Source organism: Antennarius striatus, chromosome 12 (genome assembly GCF_040054535.1).
Source record: "Antennarius striatus isolate MH-2024 chromosome 12, ASM4005453v1, whole genome shotgun sequence".
In the NCBI taxonomy this organism is placed as follows: domain Eukaryota; kingdom Metazoa; phylum Chordata; class Actinopteri; order Lophiiformes; family Antennariidae; genus Antennarius; species Antennarius striatus.
Genome location: NC_090787.1, coordinates 1,630,912 through 1,653,822, shown reverse-complemented (window position 1 = coordinate 1,653,822; position 22,911 = coordinate 1,630,912). Strand labels below are relative to the sequence as shown.

Here is a 22,911-nt window from a genome sequence, read left to right as displayed (position 1 = left end):
GCAAAAACGTAAATATATTGGGTCAAAATGTTTTGCTAAATCTCTCTTTTCTAGTATATCATCACAGATATAAACAGGTATTGTATTTGTCTCGTATACATAAGTAGAAATACGTAAGTAGAAATTCACAAAAATATGACCACATCAGTGAATACAAATAGAATATAGAAAACAGCATGAATTTATTTTCCAGCAGATTTATCCAACTTTTAATTGCAAAAATGTTACAAGAAAAATACCTCACCAGGTCAGGGTGAAGCGTTTTACTTTCCCATGACCCAGCAGGGGGCACCATAACCGCAGAAACCGAACAAACCAAGTTAAACTGGAGATACGCGGATTCCAGCTGGGCGCAAACATCTGACCTCAGTCCGGTGGTTCGGTCAGTCAGGGGGGGTGACGCATCTGATGTGAAAACACTTGAGAAACCTGACGTTTATTTAACCTGTTACGCGTATAGGTGGGTAAAAGCGCAGGTATGGGGGGGCTATTTTACAATTTGATCGACAAACACATCCACCAATCACAAAATCACAAACATAAAGGTAAGCGACACTGAGTGGGAGATCCTGCGTGTTGCGGACTACCTGTTGGTCCGCCAGTCTTGCGGCAGACGCACAGCGCAGTAGTCAGTGGGCGCACTGTGAAAACGTGCAGCAAACCCATCCACACCCCGGTTTAATGCTCGAGTGATGAGGCAGCGATGCCCGACCGACTGAGTTCATTTGTCGCCTGTTGGAGCGGAATAAGATCCCAGAAACTCCGGTGAGGAGGAGGAGGAGCAGGAGGCTGAAGGACGCGGACGGAGCGGTGAACTTGTGAATGGGTCTGGACCGGTGCGCTCTGGCTTTGCTCGGATGGGATGCACAGTGAGCTTCATTTGTTGTGAAGAGGACTTTCTGCAAATGCCTGTCTACCGACATGAGGTCGGAGAAAAGAAGAAAGAGAGGCTGGACAAGGTAAGAGCTGCCGGCAGAAGAAAAACCCGCGGGGGGCAAACGCGCGTCTGAGCGGCGGCCGACGCAGAAGTTGGCGCGTTTATTTAAGTTGCGACGAAACGTGTTTTTTTTTTTTTTTACATTTATATGTCCACCTTCTAACACAATAAACTATATGAATATGACCTGGATCAAGACAAAGATTTTGACCTTTGGTACTTATTAAACTACCAATCAAATCAACGGATCCTCTGTAATAAAGCGCATTTCAGAGTGTTCCCGATGGTAAACCAGAGCTGACAGTGTTCTTTACATACAGGATAGAGACGGCTTACACTAACATCAGTCCAGGTGCACTGTGTGTTTAATACCTGCGTTGACATGTGGCATTCAAACACTATGAATGGAGTAAACCATTCCCTATAATGACAGCCGAGGGCAACCCTGTAAAGTCAGTGATCCTACCTGCGCTTATGTCATGGAATAATAGATTATACTTCTTCCTCGTACCCTGCTGGTGAATTTCTGGAGGTTAGTTTTAACACAGAGTTGTTCTAACACTGCTGTGTGCCTGAGGTCATTTCTGTACAGGGCTATTGTGGTCAATGACCTCTGATCCTGCACTGATGTTGTGGTTTTCGTTTTTTTTGTGTCCTTTCTGACCCACAACTTCTCTTCCACAGCACTCATATTTGAGCAATACCCTCGTGTTTTCATTAATCCACACCATAGGGATGTTTGAAGGCTCTCATTGGTGAACGTTCATTTAAACCTTTTAGGAGGATGAAGCTTAAGGATCGTTGGACGTTCCTACAACATAAATAATCACAAAAATCAAAGTCCACAAAGACTTCAGAAGACGTCCTGGATCGTTCCAGAGTGGCAGTCAGTCAGTGAACTTGAGTCCCACTGAAACTCCCTGGTGGGATCTGAAGGAGTCTGCGGTTATCAATAAAAATAACACGCTAATAAACCCAATTTAAAGTGTTATTGAATAATTCTGCATCCAACTTGAGATAATCCATACATCCATATGCACTTATGCTACTGAGCAGCATTAACAAAGCTGTCATGTGATGTAATTTCAGTGTGATCTTGAAATAAATATGTAATGATCTCCTATTGCAGCTGCCATAATTGTCTGGTGAGTGATGCGTGCATGTGTGTGTGTGTCCATATATACAGTATATATGAAGAGAGAGAAAGCATCTCTGTTACTGCTTAAGGTGGTACAACTTGCTGTTATAGGGTCAAATCCCAGATAAACTTAGCTTTTATCTTGATATTTAAATTCATTTATTCATTTCAATGTAATTTTAAATTCAATTAATTAAAGTTAGCTTGAAGGACCAACACAATTTTAGATGAGACGCGGTACACCCCCCCCCAAAGAAACAAAAACAAAACAAAACCAAAACACAAAGAAAAACATGATGGAGCTCAAGCAAAAAAAATAAACTAGAGAGTTAACATATTAACAATTTAAAAATGATTCCCCAAAATAAAAAGAAGAATCTCATAGTAAATGTTTGCTAACATTGCCAACATGGAACAGGGAAGCTGAAGCGAGGACTGTTCAGTCTTTTGAAAGTATTCTAGTTCCAAGTTAAAACACAAAAAATCCAGAGCCTAGAAAAAGAATGTTTTCATATCTGAGCTGTTTAATTATCTTTTAATACAGCAAACACATACACCTACGCCTCTGGAGCGCAACTTCATCTGTTTAGGGACCATTGCTCTGGATGACACTTGTGCAGTTACCTTGAATGATTAAAAATATTTATTACTCATGTAATACATGGTCCTGGGGATTAACACTATTATGACACTTCTCAGCATCTCAGGATTTTACTGGATATGCTGACTCGTCTGGTGGCACGGAGGCGTGTTGGGCTGTGGGCGCATGGAGAGTCCTGGGAAGTAAGTGCCCAGACTTTGCCAGCAGAGTTGTGGTTGAAGTAATGAAGTGGTGATAAAGTGTTGGAAACAGTTATGTTTCCAAGTGTCAGTCATCTTGTGTATAAATAATCGGCATTCCCTTTGGGTTGAAGAGGAGCATTTGTGGAATTTGTTAGAAACATGCTTTGCAAAGAAGGACTGAACACAAAGTTAATTTTGTCAGACATTGAATCAGTCAGTCACACGTGTTGTAATTATTTAATGCTTTATCTTTAAGACTGTTTTCCCTAAAAGAAAGTGAGCTTCATTTGGTAATTACTCCTAGTGTGTGAGGGGAGAGATGTTCCTGCAACAATTATCGAGGCCCATGATGGAAAACCGTGATAACAATCTGCCAGAAGGTAAAAAACTTTTATAAAATCAAGTGTACAATCAAGTATTAGAATGAGATGTGGGGATCTGGAGTAGGCTTTAAAAAAGGGTGGCTGGTGCCATTGACCATCCCAGTCATCTGCTCTTGTCTTGCATTTGCAAATCACTGCGTATTGCGTTAGAATAGACTAGGTTACCTCACTTTTAACGAAGCATCGAGAGTGTTTGTGAAAATTTTGTTCAGGAAAGTGTTTTCAATGGGTTTTAGGGGATTTCTGTTTTTAAATGATCAAGAAAATAACTGGCTTGTCCAAATGCAATTGTTACCATGACAACTATTTTAAAGCAACAATAAAATTGCCCGTTTGCAAAGGTACCTGTGTATCAGTCCTCGCTGGATTTCCAAGCAAACAACATGCCAAATTCTGTTTATATGAGATATTCCCAACCCTCCCTACTTATAAATCTAATTCTGCTCTTAGTGTGTGATGTCTGTCAGGTCCGAGTCTCTATCTGTTCGTAATTCCCACCAAAGTGTCAGATGCCAGGCCGGGACTTTCCTGGGATTTGAGGATTTTTCAATAAAGGTATGCGGTGAACTGAAAGTTACCTGCCTGTCTGTATTGCATTCCAGTAGATGCATTCGCCGCGGTGGAACAGAGCGTTCTCTGTGCTGCGTCTCAAGGGGAAGCATATCATTTCACTCCTACCTGCCGGTATTGACCTGCACATGGGCCACAGAACAAGACCCTCTCTGTGTGTTCCCATGTGGAAAGCTGCCCAGTGTGTGCTTGACCCGGGACAGGGTTGTGATTCCTCAGCAAAGTTAACCCCTGTCGTTTTCCCTTTAATGCCCATGCTCACAGGAATTTAGCCTTTACTTTGGTCTAGGAAACTTCTTTTAAAGGTGAGATATGGACCGTTTTTTGTTACTGGAGGGCGTACGAGTGCACTAGCCACCCAGACAACATCATTTAGCACATCTTTTAGTTTGAATAAATAAAGACTGCAAAAGCATTTTCTGTAAGAATCCTTTGACTGGAGCTGGTCACCTTGTATGGGTAGATTTTTGTTGTCTGAGAAGGGGTCAGGGTAACAGGTTCAGCTTTACAACCATATGATTCATCTTACATTTTCTTCATCATGGAGTCGGTGCAAGTTGTTAAATCGTAGTCTGTGAGTGTAGGTGAGCTGCTACTATTCAATAAGCATCCTTAAATATTAGTCTTTAGCTATAATCTAAAAATGAACAGTTATAAGACTTGTTCATCATGGAGCGTGGAATAAAAGGTGATATTTTTACTATGGAAATATTACTGAAGTTCAATGCGAGGGAGAGATTGACAGAAACAGAGATGTTTCCTGGCCCTGGGACGATGATATAAACAATCAGCATGTAAAGAAACAGCTCAGTCTTCAAAAACGTGTGTTTGAAAGCGAAGCGATGTGTTTGGTGCAGAAATCATAAATCTGTGTTTTCAAAATACGGACATTGCATTTCTTAAATTAGAAAATGTTTGCTAAAGTAGAAAATCTGGGGAGGGGGGGCAAAATCCTTCAGCTTGAGCCCAGAGCTAGCATGGAATCGTCAGAAAATCCAAGCCTTTCATCCAATTTGGAAGTCAAAGTCCTTTGCTTTCCATGCTTCATGGTCAAAGGATGTGTGAATCTGTGAGCGGATATTTCTTTTCCAAACAGCCTTTCAAGACATTAGTGATCCAGTGATGCGTAGTGCTGTCACACAAAGCCTGTGGAACAAGAAGATAATGGGATACAAAAGGTGTTCATTGAGCTTCTTAAAATGTCTTTAATTTACTTTGCAATGCACAGTGTATAGAATGGCGGTCGGAATGATAGATTAAGCCACAGGGCAAACTGTATTTCTCCCCTCAGAGTCATGGTTGTGTGCCTCTTTTCTTGGAATGGAAAGCGGAGGCCTAACTTCCACCTCTACTTCAGAACTTGGTAACATAATGCACTCTGTTTAGCCCTGTCCCCTCCACCCTCGGTTGCTTTGTGCGTATGTGAATGTGGCCTCTATGCTGCAGTTTTGTTGATATTTCTCTAAGTGTGGGGGGGGGTTTTCTTGTCTGCTCCCTAATACTTGGCAAGGCAATGTGGCATTGGCTCTTGGCAACGTCCCAATCCCACAAAGTCTCACTCTGGGGGTCTTTGTAGCCATTCACAACACTTCCGAGTGATGGACAGGAAGCTCGGCTCTCCCAGGTCGCATCCTTTTTGACTTAAAATGCATCTTTTGTGGATATTTGTGGCTCTTCTTTATTTCCCCAAAGTGTTTTTCACCAAGGTCGAATGCCACAACGTTCCAAGGGTAATCACTGTGACAGTGGGGCAGAAGTTAGGCTGGGCTACCCAGGTCGCCCAATCATGTTTTCATCATCGGAGACTGTTTTTCTTTGGGGACGTAATAAATCCCCCCCTTTGACATGCTGCATTTACTCTGAATACACACAGGAAGAAAGACCCCAGTTTTTTTCTCCCTCCCTCTATTTTGCACCAATGCTTGTAACAAGCTGAGGCAGATCATTGTTGCTAGTTCACCCTCACTGGTTTTAAAAGGATAGGTTTGCACACTTTTGCACACAACCATTCCACAGGGCAGGAATTTCATAGGTATTTGCACTGGAATGTGATTCCTCATTGGACTGGGAAGGGAAACATAATGCACTTTTTGAAACATAACCATTAAAGGTATAACACACAAATAAACCACAATGAAATGTGTCGAAAATGTTCACTGGATACAAGGTTAATCTTCAGACAGGCATTTTCCAGCACCTTAAACAGAACAACAGCCGATTGTTCTGTTGTGAAACGTTATTATTAGTAGAACAGGAGTAGAAACTCTATAGCTGTCCATAAAACAGCACATGCTCCACGGTCCCTTTCTGATCCCTGTTAATGAGAGCGGGTGTGTCCCGTCCTAAGCACCAGGCGATGGAATCTTTAATTAAATCACACTCTTAGACCCAATACTGCACATGTGTTGCACACGCCTGAAATCCTACACAAGCATCACCGGTATGCCATGCATTCCTACACACACACACATACACACACATGCACGCACACACAGTGTGGGAGTTTATTTACAGAACCCTAAGGCTCTGCTCAAACTAAGTTAAAAATAAACTTTTATGTATGTAAGATAAATCAATACACATCATGACATGATAGGAATTTTCTTCCTAATTCAATGTGATATTTTTATACTCGGGGTTGTCCTTTTAATATCTGATATTATTCGTCCTTTGCAGACCACGTCCTCGTGTTGCCGGCCATTACTCCCTCATTACTGGGTTTCTACAGGATGTTTTGGGCATCATTATGAGGAAGAACCAGGTTTTGTTTAGTGTTTTAATGTTCTGAAGATCATTTTGCAAGGATGAAGAAAAGTTGAAAGGGAGTAGATGATTACAATTTGTGCATCAGGGAATGAGATAAATCTAATTTTGTCTACATCACAAAGAATAATTATAGATTAATCAAAAAGGAATGGACAATTCATGATGTTCCACCAGTTGCACAAGTGTAATTAAGATGAGATAATAGTATCTTTAAAGTATTTTCACCGGTCTAGGTTATTAAATTCTCCACACTCCTTCTTAGACTCTGAGATTATCATGTCACATTCCCTAAATTGAGGGGTTTTACCCTTTAATCCCATTTCATTCTATGTTACATTAGTTAATGAAGATCTGAGAACATAATCTGCTACTACTTTGCCTCCTGCCAGCCTGTCTGTCTGTGCTGGCAAGCCTTCATAGCGTGGCTCTAAAAATAGCCTGAATGGCTCCACATCAATGTATTGTGTTGTCGAGGGCTGTTTGTTGCTGCACCAACCCAGAATTGAAACTCTTTCAATGGGTGTGGATGTTTCACAGAAGGATGTCCGGATGGATTATTGCTGTCGTAAAAAAAAGTCTATGTAGTCTATGAATGTCAAAGGAAAGTATTTATCAGTTATGCACAAAATTATATATCTTACCATAAGCAGTGACTGGATTTACTTTTTTAATTGTGTTTTCTATACTCTCATGTGAATGTTCTACATCTACCTCTTTATTGATATGAAATGTTGGCTTTCAAAACGATATTCTCTCCCAGGAGCAAAGACTCGAGTCAGAGTTACGTCATACTCAAAAGTATGTCTCTGCGATACATTATCTGGCCACCTCTTGTCAAAGATAACGGTAATTGATTCAACTGTACCTAGTTGGATAAGGCACCTTTAAATGTTGCTAGATCAAACAGAGTAGCTCTCTTTTAGTGGATGAATTATCAGTTAGCAGCTCCATCGGCTGGGACACTTTTATCACAACCAGATAACATTCCTGGGGTTTCTTTGTCTTTTAAGCTCTGCTTAAAACACAAAACCATATAGTTAACAAACTAAGGGTCAATGTTCTCACACCACCCATATATTATTCTAAGTCTGAATTTCTCTACTCTATTGACTTCTTTAAAAACTTTTTAGAAATAAAGGTGACAAACATGACAGCAATTTGTAGCAAATCTACTAAGATCCACTTGAAGATCAGAAATATCAACATAAAGGCTGACAAAAATGTAAAGAGAACCTGGAGCACATGACTCAAAGAAAAGTTGAAGGTTTAAAATCAAGTCACTAACTTTCTGAATTGTCCTAAAACAATAAATCTCAAATAGGCATGAATTATAGGTACACATGTAGCCAAATGGAGCCATACTTCATGCGGCCTTCTTGTTGAATCTGTAACACTGCAGGAGTCAAACACATCGTGATGACAAAAACTTCACTTTATCTCAGACGCGGGCCAAACATTCGAATTTCCAGGAGTCTTTTCTATCTTCCGGTAGACCGGCTGACTCTGTTTGGTCCTCGTCTGGGTCGGTGTCTGCCGTGGGGACAGTGGATGAACAGACATGAAAGAAAAGGGAACGCATTCCTTCGCTCAGCCTGCAGCTTATCGTCACAACAATGACAGTGGGTTTTGATCTAAGGATAGTTCTCAACAATAAACAGTAGTATCATGATACTGTTTTACTCTTCAAATGTGGACATTGGCTTCATGCATTATACATGCACACAGACACTGGTTGCGGATAATGCCAACTTAAGGCAGTTGATTATATATATATTGAAGCTGGAATTTCAGTCATTTATTTTGTCTCTGTACAGGCTTGGGTTGGGCACCAAAATGAAGGTGTGTAGTCCCCTTCATGGTGCTGACTAACAACATGTTCAGGTAAATACATTTATCATCAAGAAAACATCCCGAGAGCATCCAAGCATTGGAGTGTTACTTCTTGATACAAGAAAAATGTCTAAAATGTCACGATGTGGAAATTCCTGGATCTCCAATCTGCGCAAATCCCATAAATTTAAGGATTCCTTTAAACCCCTAGCTAAATTCTACAAACTTAATGACAATTGGTTCACTTATTCTGAGTAATCCTACCAAATAAATCAGCCAGCAGACATGGATGAAGACATGACCTCAGCTGTGGAGGTGAATAAAACTTTTGCATCCAATTATGTCGATAATCTATTCCATCATCAGATTATTGAAAACAGCATAAGCATCCCTCAAAAGACTATTTATTGGTGTAAAGTTCTATGTATTAAGACACGAGCCAGACATTTTACTTTATGGGACATAAAATGAAAAGGGACTGGTCTTTCAATGGTGATTGTCTCTTCACTAATCTATTATGTGAGGCTGTATCCTGTTGCTCCTAAAAAGCAAATGTTACCAGGTTATAAAATCCTCTAAAAGAGAAGCCGCTTTTCTTCCTAAGCGCTGAATGATTTCAGTGTAAACACTCTTAAATGCTCCCATGCCGAGGTGATGGCTGTGTAATGTCCCATCGCTCTCCTGCCACAAGGTTAGGTTCTAAGAAGTTAATTCAATTAAAGCAGAAAAAAAAGCCACCAGTACTAATAAAGTTGGAAAGAAATGTGAAGCCGTGCGATGGACACACACACAGTGTTGTGGCCAGTCAAGCGTGATTTACATTTACATAATGTGCAGCCACTGGGCAGCCTCGCCATCACCATGGGCTACAGTGTTTGCTGTGAAGAAATTCAGCTCCGATTAGTGGGCGTAGAGGTTGGATGGCCTTGCTACCACACATGGGGACCAATTCACACAGATTTCTGTTGTCCATGTAGAGACATTGTTTCCTATTTCACAAACTTTTTCCTGACCCTATCATCTATAACCTTCGTCTGTCCTAACTGTAAACCCATCCAAACGCTAAAACCCCAGTCCGGAACTTCAACCTCTGAATGTCTATGGACTTCACCTGTACGTCTTAATGTGGAGTGGGCTGAAACTGTGGTGTTGTGGGTAAATCTGCTCCAACGTGGGTTGAAATCCACCTGAGGTGGTGTGACAGAATAGACTGTATCCCTACTGAGGCAAAGCATGCAGGTTTAGTCTGTCTTTATTAGTTGTCATCCCAAGATTACATTTAAGCAAGTCATCATCTTTAGGGGCTTTGTTTTTACCTGTCATCCAGTCAGCATTGTTCCACATACATTAGGAAGGTATAGAATTCATGCACTTCTAAATGGGGTTCTGCTCCTGAGTAATGCTTCTGTATTTCTTGGAAGTCCTTTGACGGACCTTTGAACACTTCCTGTTTTTTTTTTTTTGTTTTTTTGTGAGCACATTACCGTAGTTACCTGTCTTTGTGTAGAATCCCACGAGGTTTATTTAAGGCACCGTGTCTACAGCTGGGCCTGAGGCGTTATCTTTAGCTTGCTAGCGCCTACGCTGCCACTGTGAGGGGGGGTCTTACGGTTTGGTCCGTCTTCCAATGATTCTGACGTTTGGTGATTGTGGTGAGAAGAGTCCAGCAGGGGGCAGTCAGTGTTTTTGTGATTTGTTGGTGCAGTAAACCTACAACATTTTTATTTTATTATTATTTTTTTTTACAAACTGCAATGTGGTGTTCATGTGGTTTGATGACAAATGACAAGTGTGAGCTCATGCAACATACACTTCCAATTTAAATCCATTCCTCATCATTATCCCCAGCACACATGGCGGGGAGGTCAGTCTCACTTCTTGGCAGGGGCGATGACGGAGGCTTCGCTTATGGCTTAGTGCTTTAAGAAGCAGTAACAATTGACCAGAAAATAAACCCCCACGTTAAAACCTGAGCACACATTGTAGGCTTTGATCCAGCTGAGGGGGTTTGGAGGGGCTTTACGAAGAATGAACCCGGTTTGGTTTTGGATCAGGGCTTTGCGGTCTTTGCAATGCAGACATGGCTGGGATCCTTTTATCTTCATACACATGCAGTGGCAGAAACTCCATCTGCAACTTATACTGGAACTGAATTTGTTGGGTGGTTTCTGTTGCAGATAATTAGTTTGAAAGCTGAAAACAGATCTACAAATCAGATTTCAATTCCAGACAGACATTAACATCTGTTGTTGTGTGTTACTTTCACGTATAAGCACACAATTGGAATGTATTGCATTTTTTTTTTAATCTAGCATCCTTTGAAATTGAGAATCAAAGATGTATGCGTTGTTTTTTTTTTACAGAAATGATAAAACACTGTTGAAACAGAGGTTCCATATGAATTCAGTATGTTTAACACAGATTTGTTTCAGTTATCTCATAAATAAGGTGTTTAATGTTTAATTTAACTATGACTTGTAGACACTGAGCAGCGGTTAGCATCATGTACGTTGAGTGAAATAAAGTATTTTTAATGTATAAAGCATTGCCATGAATGAAGGTTAAGCAGCATGATTTTGAATCACTTGCAATTATTTCAAACTTTTGCAATGTTTAGCATAAAGGAACAAACATTTTATTTTAACCTCCTGAAAAATCTCTGATAGAAATCCTGTCCTTTGTATTAGCTTCATCTGTGTGAATTATTTCTATCAGCTCCTTTGTTTGACGCTTGTTTGTTGACGTAGGGCTAACTTCATGTGATGTGAGCAAATTATGTGAGTGAGAGTTTCTGAATATTTCAATGCAGTTTTGATTAAACGCCCATCCCTTCCAGAAATGCTCTCATTGACGTAGACTTCATGAAATTTCTTGATAACACCTGTTTAACATGCTAAGGTTTGTGCTTGAGTTCTGCCATCGAGTGGCCAGCTGATGAAATCTTACATCTATAGTTTGATTAGTTATAACTGGTGTTACGATATTTTGACGGAAAACATGAAATCATGTGGAAAAAAGCTGGCTTAAAACACCGACCTTGGGTAAAGGACAAGCAGCAGAAAATGTCAGCAAAAAACAACAGCTCCTGGTGTTCTCACTTTCCATGTTACGTATAATGTCCTGACACTAGCTTTCCAATGTGTGCGTATTTGTGTGTGTGTGTGCGAGTGTGTGTGTGTGTGTGTGTTTCCTCTCTCCTGGCTAACAATACAGCTCAGGAAGTATGTCAGGATAAGGGCCAGACTGCTAGGCTCTCTTTGGTCAGTGCACCCAACTTTTTGGGACAATAACAGTCTTGTCAATCCCAGAAAATCCCGGTGTTAAGAAAGCTTTGGATGAGTGAAAGGGAATTACTGCCCAGGTGTCTTCAAAGAAAGCTCAGCGATGTCCCTCTGGCTGGTGAGTGCTGCTGCAACTTGTCCTTTTTTACCAGTGGGTGGTCAGAGGTGAGACCACCACCTAGTCAGTCAACCACTGCAAAACTGCCCGTTTCACTTTACTTTTTTCACACGTTACTGTTCTACCAGTGAGTGCGACTCGAAGCCATTTCAAGTCAATTTTGTTTTGTAGGCTTAGATCTACAGCACATGTGTTTTACAATCTGAATCCATCATTGAATCTGCTTATTGAATCTGAATATTTTTGATCTCCTTGACTCAGTGAGATATATGGGAAGGTTATATATAAATAAAAATAAGACTGTTTAAAGATTTAGTTTGTAGCTGTAACCAGGGAATCAGATCAGAAGGAGAAATGGAATATGAAAGTCAAAGAATAAAATAGTTATTGACATTAATGTCTTAGTTTTTGGGCTGCTGAAGAAATTTTAAACTCGAGAAAGTTTATTTCAATGAATGAAAATGTTAATATGCTAGAATAATTTAATGCATGTCTCTGTGGGGACAAGTCAGAAAAGTTATCCTCGTCTTATTTTTGACTTTTGAATTAACACAATTTCACCAAGCAGGGTGGGTTTGACTGTCAGCATAATCTGTCGAGTTTTCTCAGCAACAGAATAAAAATGTTTTACGTAGTCCCGTTAAAGTGAATGGACGCTCTACTTCCTTCCAAAGGCAGTCACACTGCAGGAATGTATGAGAAGATAATAAAAATCTGATTCTGAACCAACTCGTCTTTGAGATGAACATGTTCTAAAACTTTTCTAGTCAACGAAATGTTAACTCAAAAAAATGTTTTGTCCATTTAATTTTTGACATTTCAGGGGAAGCCGATATTCCCTTGCAGTCTTGTAGAAATTTCCTCTACCAGTTGGAAAATTTCTTGTAATGTAATCTTGTAATGTTAAAGTTCCTGCTTCTGTCCATAACTTTGGTCAAAACAAAATCTTACAGGTTCTTTCTAAGACCATGATCTACCCTTCCTCCAGCGTCAGAGAAATCCATCAAGTAGTTTTTGCGTTTTACACCAACTCACCAACAGATAAAGGGGTAATGTCTGGATAAAAAAAACATGTTATGGCCGTACACAGATAATTGTTTTCCAAGGCACCCTCAGTTTATAACTGGAGGTGGGTCCACATCTGTCACTGATTGTCTCTCTGGTGAAAATAGAAGGAAGAACAATGGGTTTCTTTTGCAAACTCCATCTAACCCATAGTAGCACCTTCAGTCATTTCAGCTCGTGAGCGTTAAAATATGTTAAAATATGTTTGAGATTTGAAATAATAGTTGTAGTGGGTGTTGCCTCTGAGTGAATGAAGACAAGGCCAACTGTAGACTGAACCTTCATACCTTGTCATCACTTTGGCCTACATCCTGTTCATTTCTGCCCCATCTGGGCTTTTATGAGGCAGCTGATGATTGCTCAGAGACCTTTGGTGTTTGAGGCGGGTTAATAATTGCAGCTTGAAAAGTGAAATGTGACTGTGGGTAAGACCATAATTAAAAGTTAAATGCCTCACTACCGCCCTTTGGAATTTGGTGTTTATTAATTAAAAAAAAAGTCACATATTTGTTTTGTATCTATTATCAAAAAAGGGACTAAACTATGTGAATTCTTTGAATTTGTATTATATACATTTCTGAATTTTAAAGTGATATCTATGTAAGGATCTGGAATGAAAGGGCAGTCAGGGGAGAAGATTCCAAGTTTTAGATCATTTGGAGTGTTGGTGATCTACTTAAACATTCTGGTCTGGAAAGAACCGGTTTTCAGTTTTTACTGTGTGGAATAAAATCCACAATGTTTATCATTTCTTACCAGGCCTCCTTTTATTGGCCTGAGTTATCATATCACTTACATGCAGTCGCTTTGATTTGAACTTGTGCCTGGAGAGCATTTGTAGTTCTTTATTCCATCTTCTGTCTCAAGAGTCTTTTGGTTTCCTGCCTGGATTAGATCTCTTCTTTAAACAGGATATATCACTACATGCTGACACCATTCCGGGCTTTAATTGCCATGATTAACAATTCACCCAAAGACTTTCCACCTGCCCTCTTCAGATGGAGCAAAAGCCTCTAGTGTGTTCAAGGATGAAATGAGCTTTCACTTAATTCCTTGTGGCTTTCTGCCACATTCTCTCAGGTCTCAATCTGAAAAATGGACGCCTGGGATCAATAGTGGGAGGAGCTACAGATAATTGCTGCATTAATCACTGCCACTTAGTTGGTGGGCGGTAACATGAAATTAAATGTCTAAGTAAATGAGACCCCGATGCAGATGCCATTATTGGCTATTAGTTAACTTCATTTGAAATGTGTTGCGCCGTTGCAGCAGTGATATCTAACAGACTGCAGTTCTCTTTGTATGTTGGGGTCTTACAGCAGCCACGTGCATACAGGGCGCAACCAGCAGCATGATGTCACTGAAGCATTGGACTCTACTGATGATCCACTGAAATAGTTTCATCCGAGTCTGCAGTGAACTGCAGTGTGGTCAGGTCTGCGTACGTCTGATGAGGCAGATATTTTTAAGGTGGACTTGATATTCTGAGCAGACCTTTATTATTTCTTTGCTCCACAGACGGTCAAATATTATCTCTCTGAAAGATTTGAACCTCGTGTTCTTTAATTTTTGTAAGTGGTGCTTTTAGATTGACTCTTTCTGCTCCTGATATGTAATATGCAATTGATTTAATGACTTTATATCATCAACTGTGACCAAAAGCTCTGTCAGCCCCCCCCGTTAAAGCCATGACCGACCACTCCCCTCTCGTTCTCTCGGCAACAAAGACCAGTAACTCCCTAACCTCTTGTCTGGTTTCCTCGAATGGACGACAGACGTGTTGTGGCCAGATTGAGACTTCATTGTTTGTACTGCAGAGAGGCAGGAAGTGCGCACAATATTGTCCCTGCTTTGAAACCTCTGTCCCTCTGCCAGCATTGTGTAATCTTCAACAGAAAGGCGTGAGGGTGGTCTAGTGTTGAGACTGTTCAGACATCATTCTGGTTGTAGGTATGTACGTAGGAATCACTAAACTGCACAATGCTCGCTGTATTCTTGATTTTATTTTTGTTACTAGAGAGATAGCTTGCTGAAATAACCTGAAAGAGTCACATCTGTCATTGACCAATGATAAACCGAAACAGGTTGCTTAAGAAATAGACTAGGAAAATCTAATATGCTGATTCTCATCTTAAGATGACTGGAAAATTGGATTTATAGCTCAAGAAGAAGGAAGTCCCATCTGCTATTATTATACTACTTTGCTGAAGATAGCTTGGCGATGCATCGCTGTGATTGGCCCAAAGAAGTCATTACTTCCAGTCTACCAAAATTTTACTAATAGTGAAAATTTAGCATTGACATAAACCCAATGTTAAATACATGAGCTGTTGCATTTTCCCCCCTTCACCTTAGAGGAAACAGAGAAAGGATGAGTGTCCTGCTGTAGCTGCATGATGTCAAGCAGTAATTCATTCGTGTTCTCCCACCTTGTCTTCCTTCGTCAGCTGCTAAGCACCTGTGTTGTAATTTGTATTTACAGCTTCTCTTAATTCACTGTTACTCCTGACACTCCTCCATATTCATTAGTCTTACACTCCCACAGCTTTGTCCCCTTTCTACATTAATTTGCAAACCCCCCCTCCTTTTCCCATCACTTTAAGTGCCTCCTTCTTTACCAGACGGCTCTGCCCGACCCACCCCACCTCCACCCACTTACTGCACTGAATGGAAGTCCCTGCAGCATCCAGAGAAAGAAGGGATGGGATGGAGGATGCAAGGATGCTGTAGGGCAAAAAGGGTGCATGTAGGAATGACTTGTATGAACTTATAGTCAATGAAACCAAAGAAAGCGGTTTGGGACTAACTGCTGACAGAGACGCTAGGGAAGAGGGGAGACAAGGAGCAACGGCTGTAGAGGACGTGAGGAGGTTTTCAGGAGAGGATGGGCGGACTACGCTGGTGTCTTGCAACAGTCTACAGTTGGGCAAAATTTTTCTTCCACTGCATCTTCCCATTCTGGAAACAGAGAAGCAAAAACAAGGTACAGATGCCATTTGAATGTGAGGGTCTGTAATTTTTTTGTATTAATATTAATTTATTCGGTGTTTGCTTGGTTGATTTAGTAAATAAAAATATCCGACTGACAGCAGAATGGAATGCTGTGCAGGACTGAGACATTCATGGTTCTCAGATGATAAATCCTACTGATTGTGGTGAACCTGTCATTCATTAAGCTCATAGGTCTCACCTCACTAAATAAATCTAAACATTTGGTGCTAATTATATACAGCGGTTGGCAATTGGGGGTATCTATTCTAACATTGATCTTTTAGTAAACTGTAGAAATACAATGTTTTATACTCAAAGATGTAATTGAGAATTTGAATAAAAAAAACAAATAAAATTATAAGTTACTATGAAATTTATATTACAACTGTAGTTTGATGACTGGTGGAATTGTAATTTTCTAAATTTTAAGTTGATTTGCAGTTGCTGGTCTGTGGAAACGTTTGGAAACCTTGTTGAGACCCATATGTGTCCTCAAGCTCCATCTTTAGTTTATGGTAATTTTTCCTGGTTTGTGGGTCCGTACCTTGCAATTCAGTGATTTTTCCACAAGATGCTCCTGTGTGATGATAAAAGACTTTTTAAAGAAATAGCTTCAGGCCTCTGAGGGATTTTATTCTGAAAGGTGCAAGAATTGTTTAAATATTTGATTACTTAGGCATTGTAGTGTGTCGAATGTAATTTGACCATGCTTTGTGTTTTATGACAATTAGCATATTGAACATTAGACCTGCTACACCTTAACATGGTAGTGCTGTCCTTCGTAGCATGTTAGTGCTAGTACTGCAAGTATTGCAAGTACAAAGCACTGTTTTTTCCCTGGCTGTATTCTTAGAATACAAAATACATGAACCCATCAATTTGTCTCACAGCATTGGTAGTCCACAATTTTTTGCAGAATTACAGGTAGCCTACCAGAGACTGATATATTTCATCCTCTATGTTGAATACTTGGTACGTTCGGTATGAATAAGAGCAGTATACAGTAGAACAGGACAGTGTGACTTTCCTGCTACAAACAGTGAGTAAGAAAGTCTAGACACACACACAAACTCACACACACACTCACATGAAAATGTTGCCAATTTGAATTTGGCACTTTTCCCATTAGCCATTAATTCTGCAAATGCAGCCACTGCATCATGCACACACACACACACACACACACACACACACACACACACACACACACACACACACACACACACACACACAATTCATCTGCACACCCCCGTCTCACAGAAGGTGTAATGAGTAAATGGCTGCTTCTCTGATCACAGCCACATTTAAGATATTTAGCATCTCCCTCTCCCGGGTTCGCCCTTCTTGCTGTGCACTACCACTTAAATGGTCTCTGAGCCATGAGGTTGCATTAAAGAGGGGCAAATGAGCTCCTCAGCTGTAGTTACCCTCATTTCTAAACTGTAAGCACTTCATTGTTGGAAATGGTTCACATAACATATTTGAGAAGATTTAATAAAACTGTCTTTGGTATGAATAAACCTCTGGGTTCATCTATGAAAAGTAATATTTTGACATTTGACTTTAATGACTTTGACTTTTTTCCTTATGTTGATGATATTTGAGTTTTAGAACAAAGTAATGATTTGAACACGTCATTTTTGGGCTCTGAAATTACGTCAATGCTTTTTTTTTAAACCCATTTTGTTTCACATGTATTTTGGGCATTTATTTCATTGACATAAATGTGGAAGTTTGGCTGTGACAGTTGTCATACAACTAACACACGTCATTTATCTTTATTGCTTTCACGAGTATTTATGTCTTGCCTCAAAGTAGAATTTATTACTAATAGGGAAAATGTAAGTTACAAACCCTATTGTTCTATTTGAACATTATAATAAAGCCTAACACAACACATAGAATCCTGTTGCTTTCACCAGCAAAACAGAAACAGACATCATAAGTGTGCGGTTGTGAAGGTAATGAACTCAGCCCTGCGGTAGACGTCACGTGACCACTGTATTACAGTAATACTGTTACTATCACAGCCCTGAGTGTCGCTCAAAAAAATGTCTAAGTTAGAAAAAACATCCATCCATCCATCCATTCTCTTCCGCTTATCCGGGGTCGGGTCGCGGGGGCAGCAGCTTAAGCAGGGAAGCCCACACTTCCCTCTCCCTAGCCACTTCGTCCAGCTCCTCCGGGAGAATCCCAAGGCGTTCCCAGGCCAGCCGGGAGACATAGTCTCTCCAGCGTGTCCTGGGTCGTCCCCGGGGCCTCCTCCCGGTAGGACGTGCCCGGAACACCTCACCAGGGAGGCGTCCAGGAGGCATCCTGACCAGATGCCCGAGCCACCTCATCTGGCTCCTCTCGATGCGGAGGAGCAGCGGCTCGACTCTGAGTCCCTCCTGGATGACCGAACTTCTCACCCTATCTCTAAGGGAGAGCCAGGACACCCTGCGGAGGAAACCCATTTCAGCCGCTTGTATCCGGGATCTCGTTCTTTCGGTCACGACCCATAGCTTGTGACCATAGGTGAGGGCAGGAACGTAGATCGACCGGTAAATCGAGAGCTTTGCCTTTCAGCTCAGCTCCTTCTTCACCACGACGGACCGATACAGAGTCCGCATCACTGCAGACGCTGCACCGATCCGCCTGTCGATCTCCCGTTCCATCGTACCCTCACTCGTGAACGAGACCCCAAGATACTTGAACTCCTCCACTTGGGGCAGGATCTCATCCCCAACCTGGAGAGGGCACTCCACCCTTTTCCGACTGAGGACCATGGTCTCAGATTTGGAGGTGCTGATTCTCATCCCAGCCGCTTCACACTCGGCTGCGAACCGCTCCATTGAGAGTTGGAGATCACGGCTTGATGAAGCCAACAGCACCACGTCATCTGCAAAAAGCAGAGACGCAACACTGAGGCCACCAAACCGAACACCCTCAACGCCTTGGCTGCGCCTAGAAATTCTGTCCATACAAGTTATGAACAGAATCGGTGACAAAGGGCAGCCTTGGTGGAGTCCAACCCTCACTGGAAACGAATCCGACTTACTACCGGCAATGTGGACCAAACTCTGACATCGGTCGTACAGGGAACGAAAAGCCCTTATCAAGGGGTCCGGTACCCCATACTCCCGAAGCACCCCCCACAGAACCCCCCAAGGAACACGGTCGAACGCCTTTTCCAAGTCCAAAAAACACATGTAGACTGGTTGGGCGAACTCCCATGCCCCCTCAAGGACCCTGCGGAGGGTGTAGAGCTGGTCCACTGTTCCACGGCCAGGACGAAAACCACACTGCTCCTCCTGAATCAGAGATTCGACTTCCCGACGGACCCTCCTCTCCAGAACCCCTGAATAGACCTTGCCAGGGAGGCTGAGGAGTGTGATCCCCCTGTAGTTGGAGCACACCCTCCGGTCCCCCTTCTTAAAAAGGGGGATCACCACCCCAGTCTGCCAATCCAGAGGCACTGTCCCCGATGTCCATGCGATGTTGCAGAGGCGTGTCAACCAGGACAGCCCCACAACATCCAGAGCCTTTAGGAACTTCGGGCGGATCTCATCCACCCCCGGGCCCTGCCACCGAGGAGCTTTTTAACCACCTCGGTGACCTCAACCCCAGAGATAGGAGAGCCCGCCTCAGAGAACCCGGACTCTGCTTCCTCATGGGAAGGCGTGTCTGCGGGATTGAGGAGGTCTTCGAAGTATTCTCCCCACCGAGTCACAACATCCCGAGTTGAGGTTAGCAGTGCCCCATCCCCACTATATACAGTGTGGATGCTGCACTGCTTCCCCCTCCTGAGACGCCTGCTGGTGGACCAGAATTTCTTCGAAGCCTCTTGAAGTCGTCCTCCAAGGCCTCGACGAACTCCTCCCACGCCCGAGTTTTTGCCTTAGCAACCACCAAAGCTGCATTCCGCTTGGCCAGCCAGTACCCATCAGCTGCTTCAGGAGTCACACAGGCCAAAAAGGTCTGATAGGACTCCTTCAGCTTGACGGCATCCCTTACCGCTGATGTCCACCAACGGGTTCTGGGGTTGCCGCCACAACAGGCACCGACCACCTTACGGCCGCAGCTGTGGTCGACCGCCTCGACAATGGAGGCGCGGAACATGGTCCACTCAGACTCAATGTCCCCCGCCTCCCCCGGAACGTGAGTGAAGTTCTGCCGGAGGTGGGAGTTGAAACTCCTTCTGACAGGGGATTCTGCCAGGCGTTCCCAGCAGACCCTCACAATACGTTTGGGTCTGCCAGGTCGAACCGGCATCTTCACCCACCATCGGAGCCAAGACACCACCAGGTGGTGATCGGTTGACAGCTCCGCCCCTCTCTTCACCCGAGTGTCCAAGACGTGCGACCGCAAGTCCGATGACACGACCACAAAGTCGATCATCGAACTGCGGCCTAGGGTGTCCTGGTGCCAAGTGCACATATGGACACCCTTATGTCTGAACATGGTGTTCGTTATGGACAGTCTGTGACGAGCACAGAAGTCCAATAACTGAACACCACTCGGGTTCTGATCGGGGGGGCCGTTCCTCCCAATCACACCCTTCCAGGTCTCACTGTCATTGCCCACGTGAGCATTGAAGTCCCCCAGCAGAACGATGGAGTCCCCAGTGGGAGCGCTCTCCAGCACCCCCTCCAAGGACTCCAAAAAGGGTGGGTCCTCTGAACTGCTGTTTGGTGCATAAGCACAAACAACAGTCAGGACCCGTCCCCCCACCCGAAGACGGAGGGAGGCTACCCTCTCGTCCACCGGGTTGAACCCCAATGTACTGGCGCCAAGCTGGGGTGCTATTCGTATACCCACACCTGCTCGGCGTCTCTCACCAGGGGCAACTCCAGAGTGGAAGAGAGTCCAACCCCTCTGGAGAGGACTGGTACCAGAGCCCAAGCTGTGTGTGGAGGTGAGCCCGACTATATCTAGTCGGAACTTCTCAACCTCACACACCAGCTCAGGCTCCTTCCCTACCAGAGAGGTGACATTCCACGTCCAAAGAGCCAGCTTCTGTAGCCGGGGATCGGATCGCCAAGGTCCCTGCCTTCCGCCACCGCCCAGCTCACAATGCACCCAACCCCTATGGCCCCTCCCACAGGTGGTGAGCCCATGGGAAGTTAGAAAAAACATGATTGTTTCATATTTTACTGATAACTGTTGAGAGAGTCCGCCTGACAAACCCTGAAGGCTCCCCACAGTGTTGCGGTGGGAGGACTGTTGTTGAGTTCATGGGTCAGTTCTGGTGGGCACTCCTTCCTCTCAATGTTCCTCGCTAGAGCGAAAAAGAGGAAAACGTGCACACACATGTGAGTGTTCTGCAGAGGGAGGGCTCTGGGTCTGCATTGTTTGCAACAGATGGGAGTCATGGGGGTGAGAAAGGGTGTGTGTCGGGGGCCTGCTTGAGTGTGTTCTTCCTCTGTCTGTCAACGAATGAACACCCCCCCCCACCCTCCTGTGGCAGCTTCCAGGCCATCAGCCAAGCCCACAGAACACACCCCTCTGTTTACACACTCACTCTCTCCTCATCTGGTTCTCTATCACTGCACGCATTTTCATCTGTTCCAGTCTTCTTCTTTTTTTAACTCACAGCTTTACCTTTTCTAACTCATTCAATCCGTAGTAAGAGCTTTGATGCTCCCTACTGTTTACCCATCCTTACTTAGTTCAAGGACAGCGACCTGAGACCTGTTAATCTTCCTGATTGTGTAAGTGCTTCGCTGTGCACTCTCAGCTCTGGTTAGAAAAAAAAAAAAAAAGACAAAAATGGTCAAAGTTGAAAGGTACTAACACAAAAATGATCTAGTTAATGTTGGAAACCTGCCCACCCCCCGTCAACCACAGACACCCGTCTCCTTCTGGTATCTTAACTGCTTCCTACATTTAATAACTGCTCTGAACAAGCCAGATCATACAGTGCCTTGCGAAAGTATTGCCCCCCTCACCCCCACCCCACACACACAAGAACTTTTTGACATTTTGCCACATTTCAGGCTTCAAACTTAAAGAGAACAAACTGAAAATATTTTTCATGAATCAACAACATGTGAGACACAACGGTGAAGTGGGACCAGAGTGACCTGTGTGTCATTTGGTCTCACATACTTTGGCAAGGCACTGTACTGTATATGTGGAGGCAGATTATTCAGAGACCACCAGGAGGCGCTGCTGCTGCGCTTGTTTGGAGACAAACTGTTAGGCTCTAGAAATCATTGAATTATGAATGTAAATTAGAATCTCTCAGCTTGCCAAAGAGACAGATATGTGTGTGTAACAGTTAATGGAGACTAAATGAAAGGAGTGTGTTTTGTTTGGTACTCCTTCCTCTTTTCCCCCTCCCTGGTGTAAAAAGTCCATCCAACTGTCTGTCAGCCTTTGAGCATTAACTCCAAACCAACATTCTTTTCCATGAAACTTGGCTAATACATGAAAGCAATGCGAGAGTGGTGCCTGCTGGTATTTTTTACTGATATATGCCAACGCCTGAGGGTTATTGTTGTAGATGTCTGATTGATTTCCTTATGAATTTGTTACCAACTGCTGCTTATTAAAATGAGAAGACCAGTGGTGTCTACATGTTGCTCCCCCTAATCTAGTCTTTGGTACCGTTAAGCATTTCTTTGAACAGGCTGTGTCTTAGTGAATAAATATATACACAACAGTTTGACTAATAATCTTTCAGGGTAATATGTCAAAGTCATTTTATTATGTTAAATTATTGCTATACCTTTACAGGTGTACAGGACTGGTAACTTACTTATTACCAATTCATAATTTTATAAAATGCAAGGAATATATGTGCAGGAAAATAATCTTTATGTTTGAAAAGTTCCTGCATTTCTAGAACAAAATCTGTGTGTGTGTGTGTGTGTGTGTGTTGGGTTGGGGTGATGAGACATTTTCTCTCAGTGAATTTGTCTCTGTAGGAGTGGCCTGCAGGAAATACCAGGGGTTTAATCCTCTGCCACTGCGTGAGTATTATTGTCAGTGTTTTTTTGTACGTTTTCTGTACGTCTCCGTGTGTGGGTGGGTTTGTTTACTGATGGTGTGTGTGAAAAGGATGT

General features: G+C 42.8%; 1 protein-coding gene across 3 annotated transcripts in view; it reads left to right on the top strand.

Annotated features, from left to right (window-relative positions):
- Positions 1–540: 540 nt before the first annotated feature.
- tns1b (tensin 1b) overlaps positions 541–22,911 on the top strand; it is a 133,547-nt gene continuing 111,176 nt past the window's right edge. The window contains exon 1 of one of the 3 annotated variants that reach the window (XM_068328726.1): positions 541–959. In XM_068328726.1, coding sequence (XP_068184827.1) covers positions 858–959 — 102 coding nt within the window. In that variant the 5' untranslated portion in view covers positions 541–857. Of the gene's footprint in view, positions 960–11,677; positions 11,807–15,740; positions 15,855–22,911 lie in introns of those variants that run through there. The other 2 variants (XM_068328732.1, XM_068328728.1) reach the window with 2 other exon arrangements.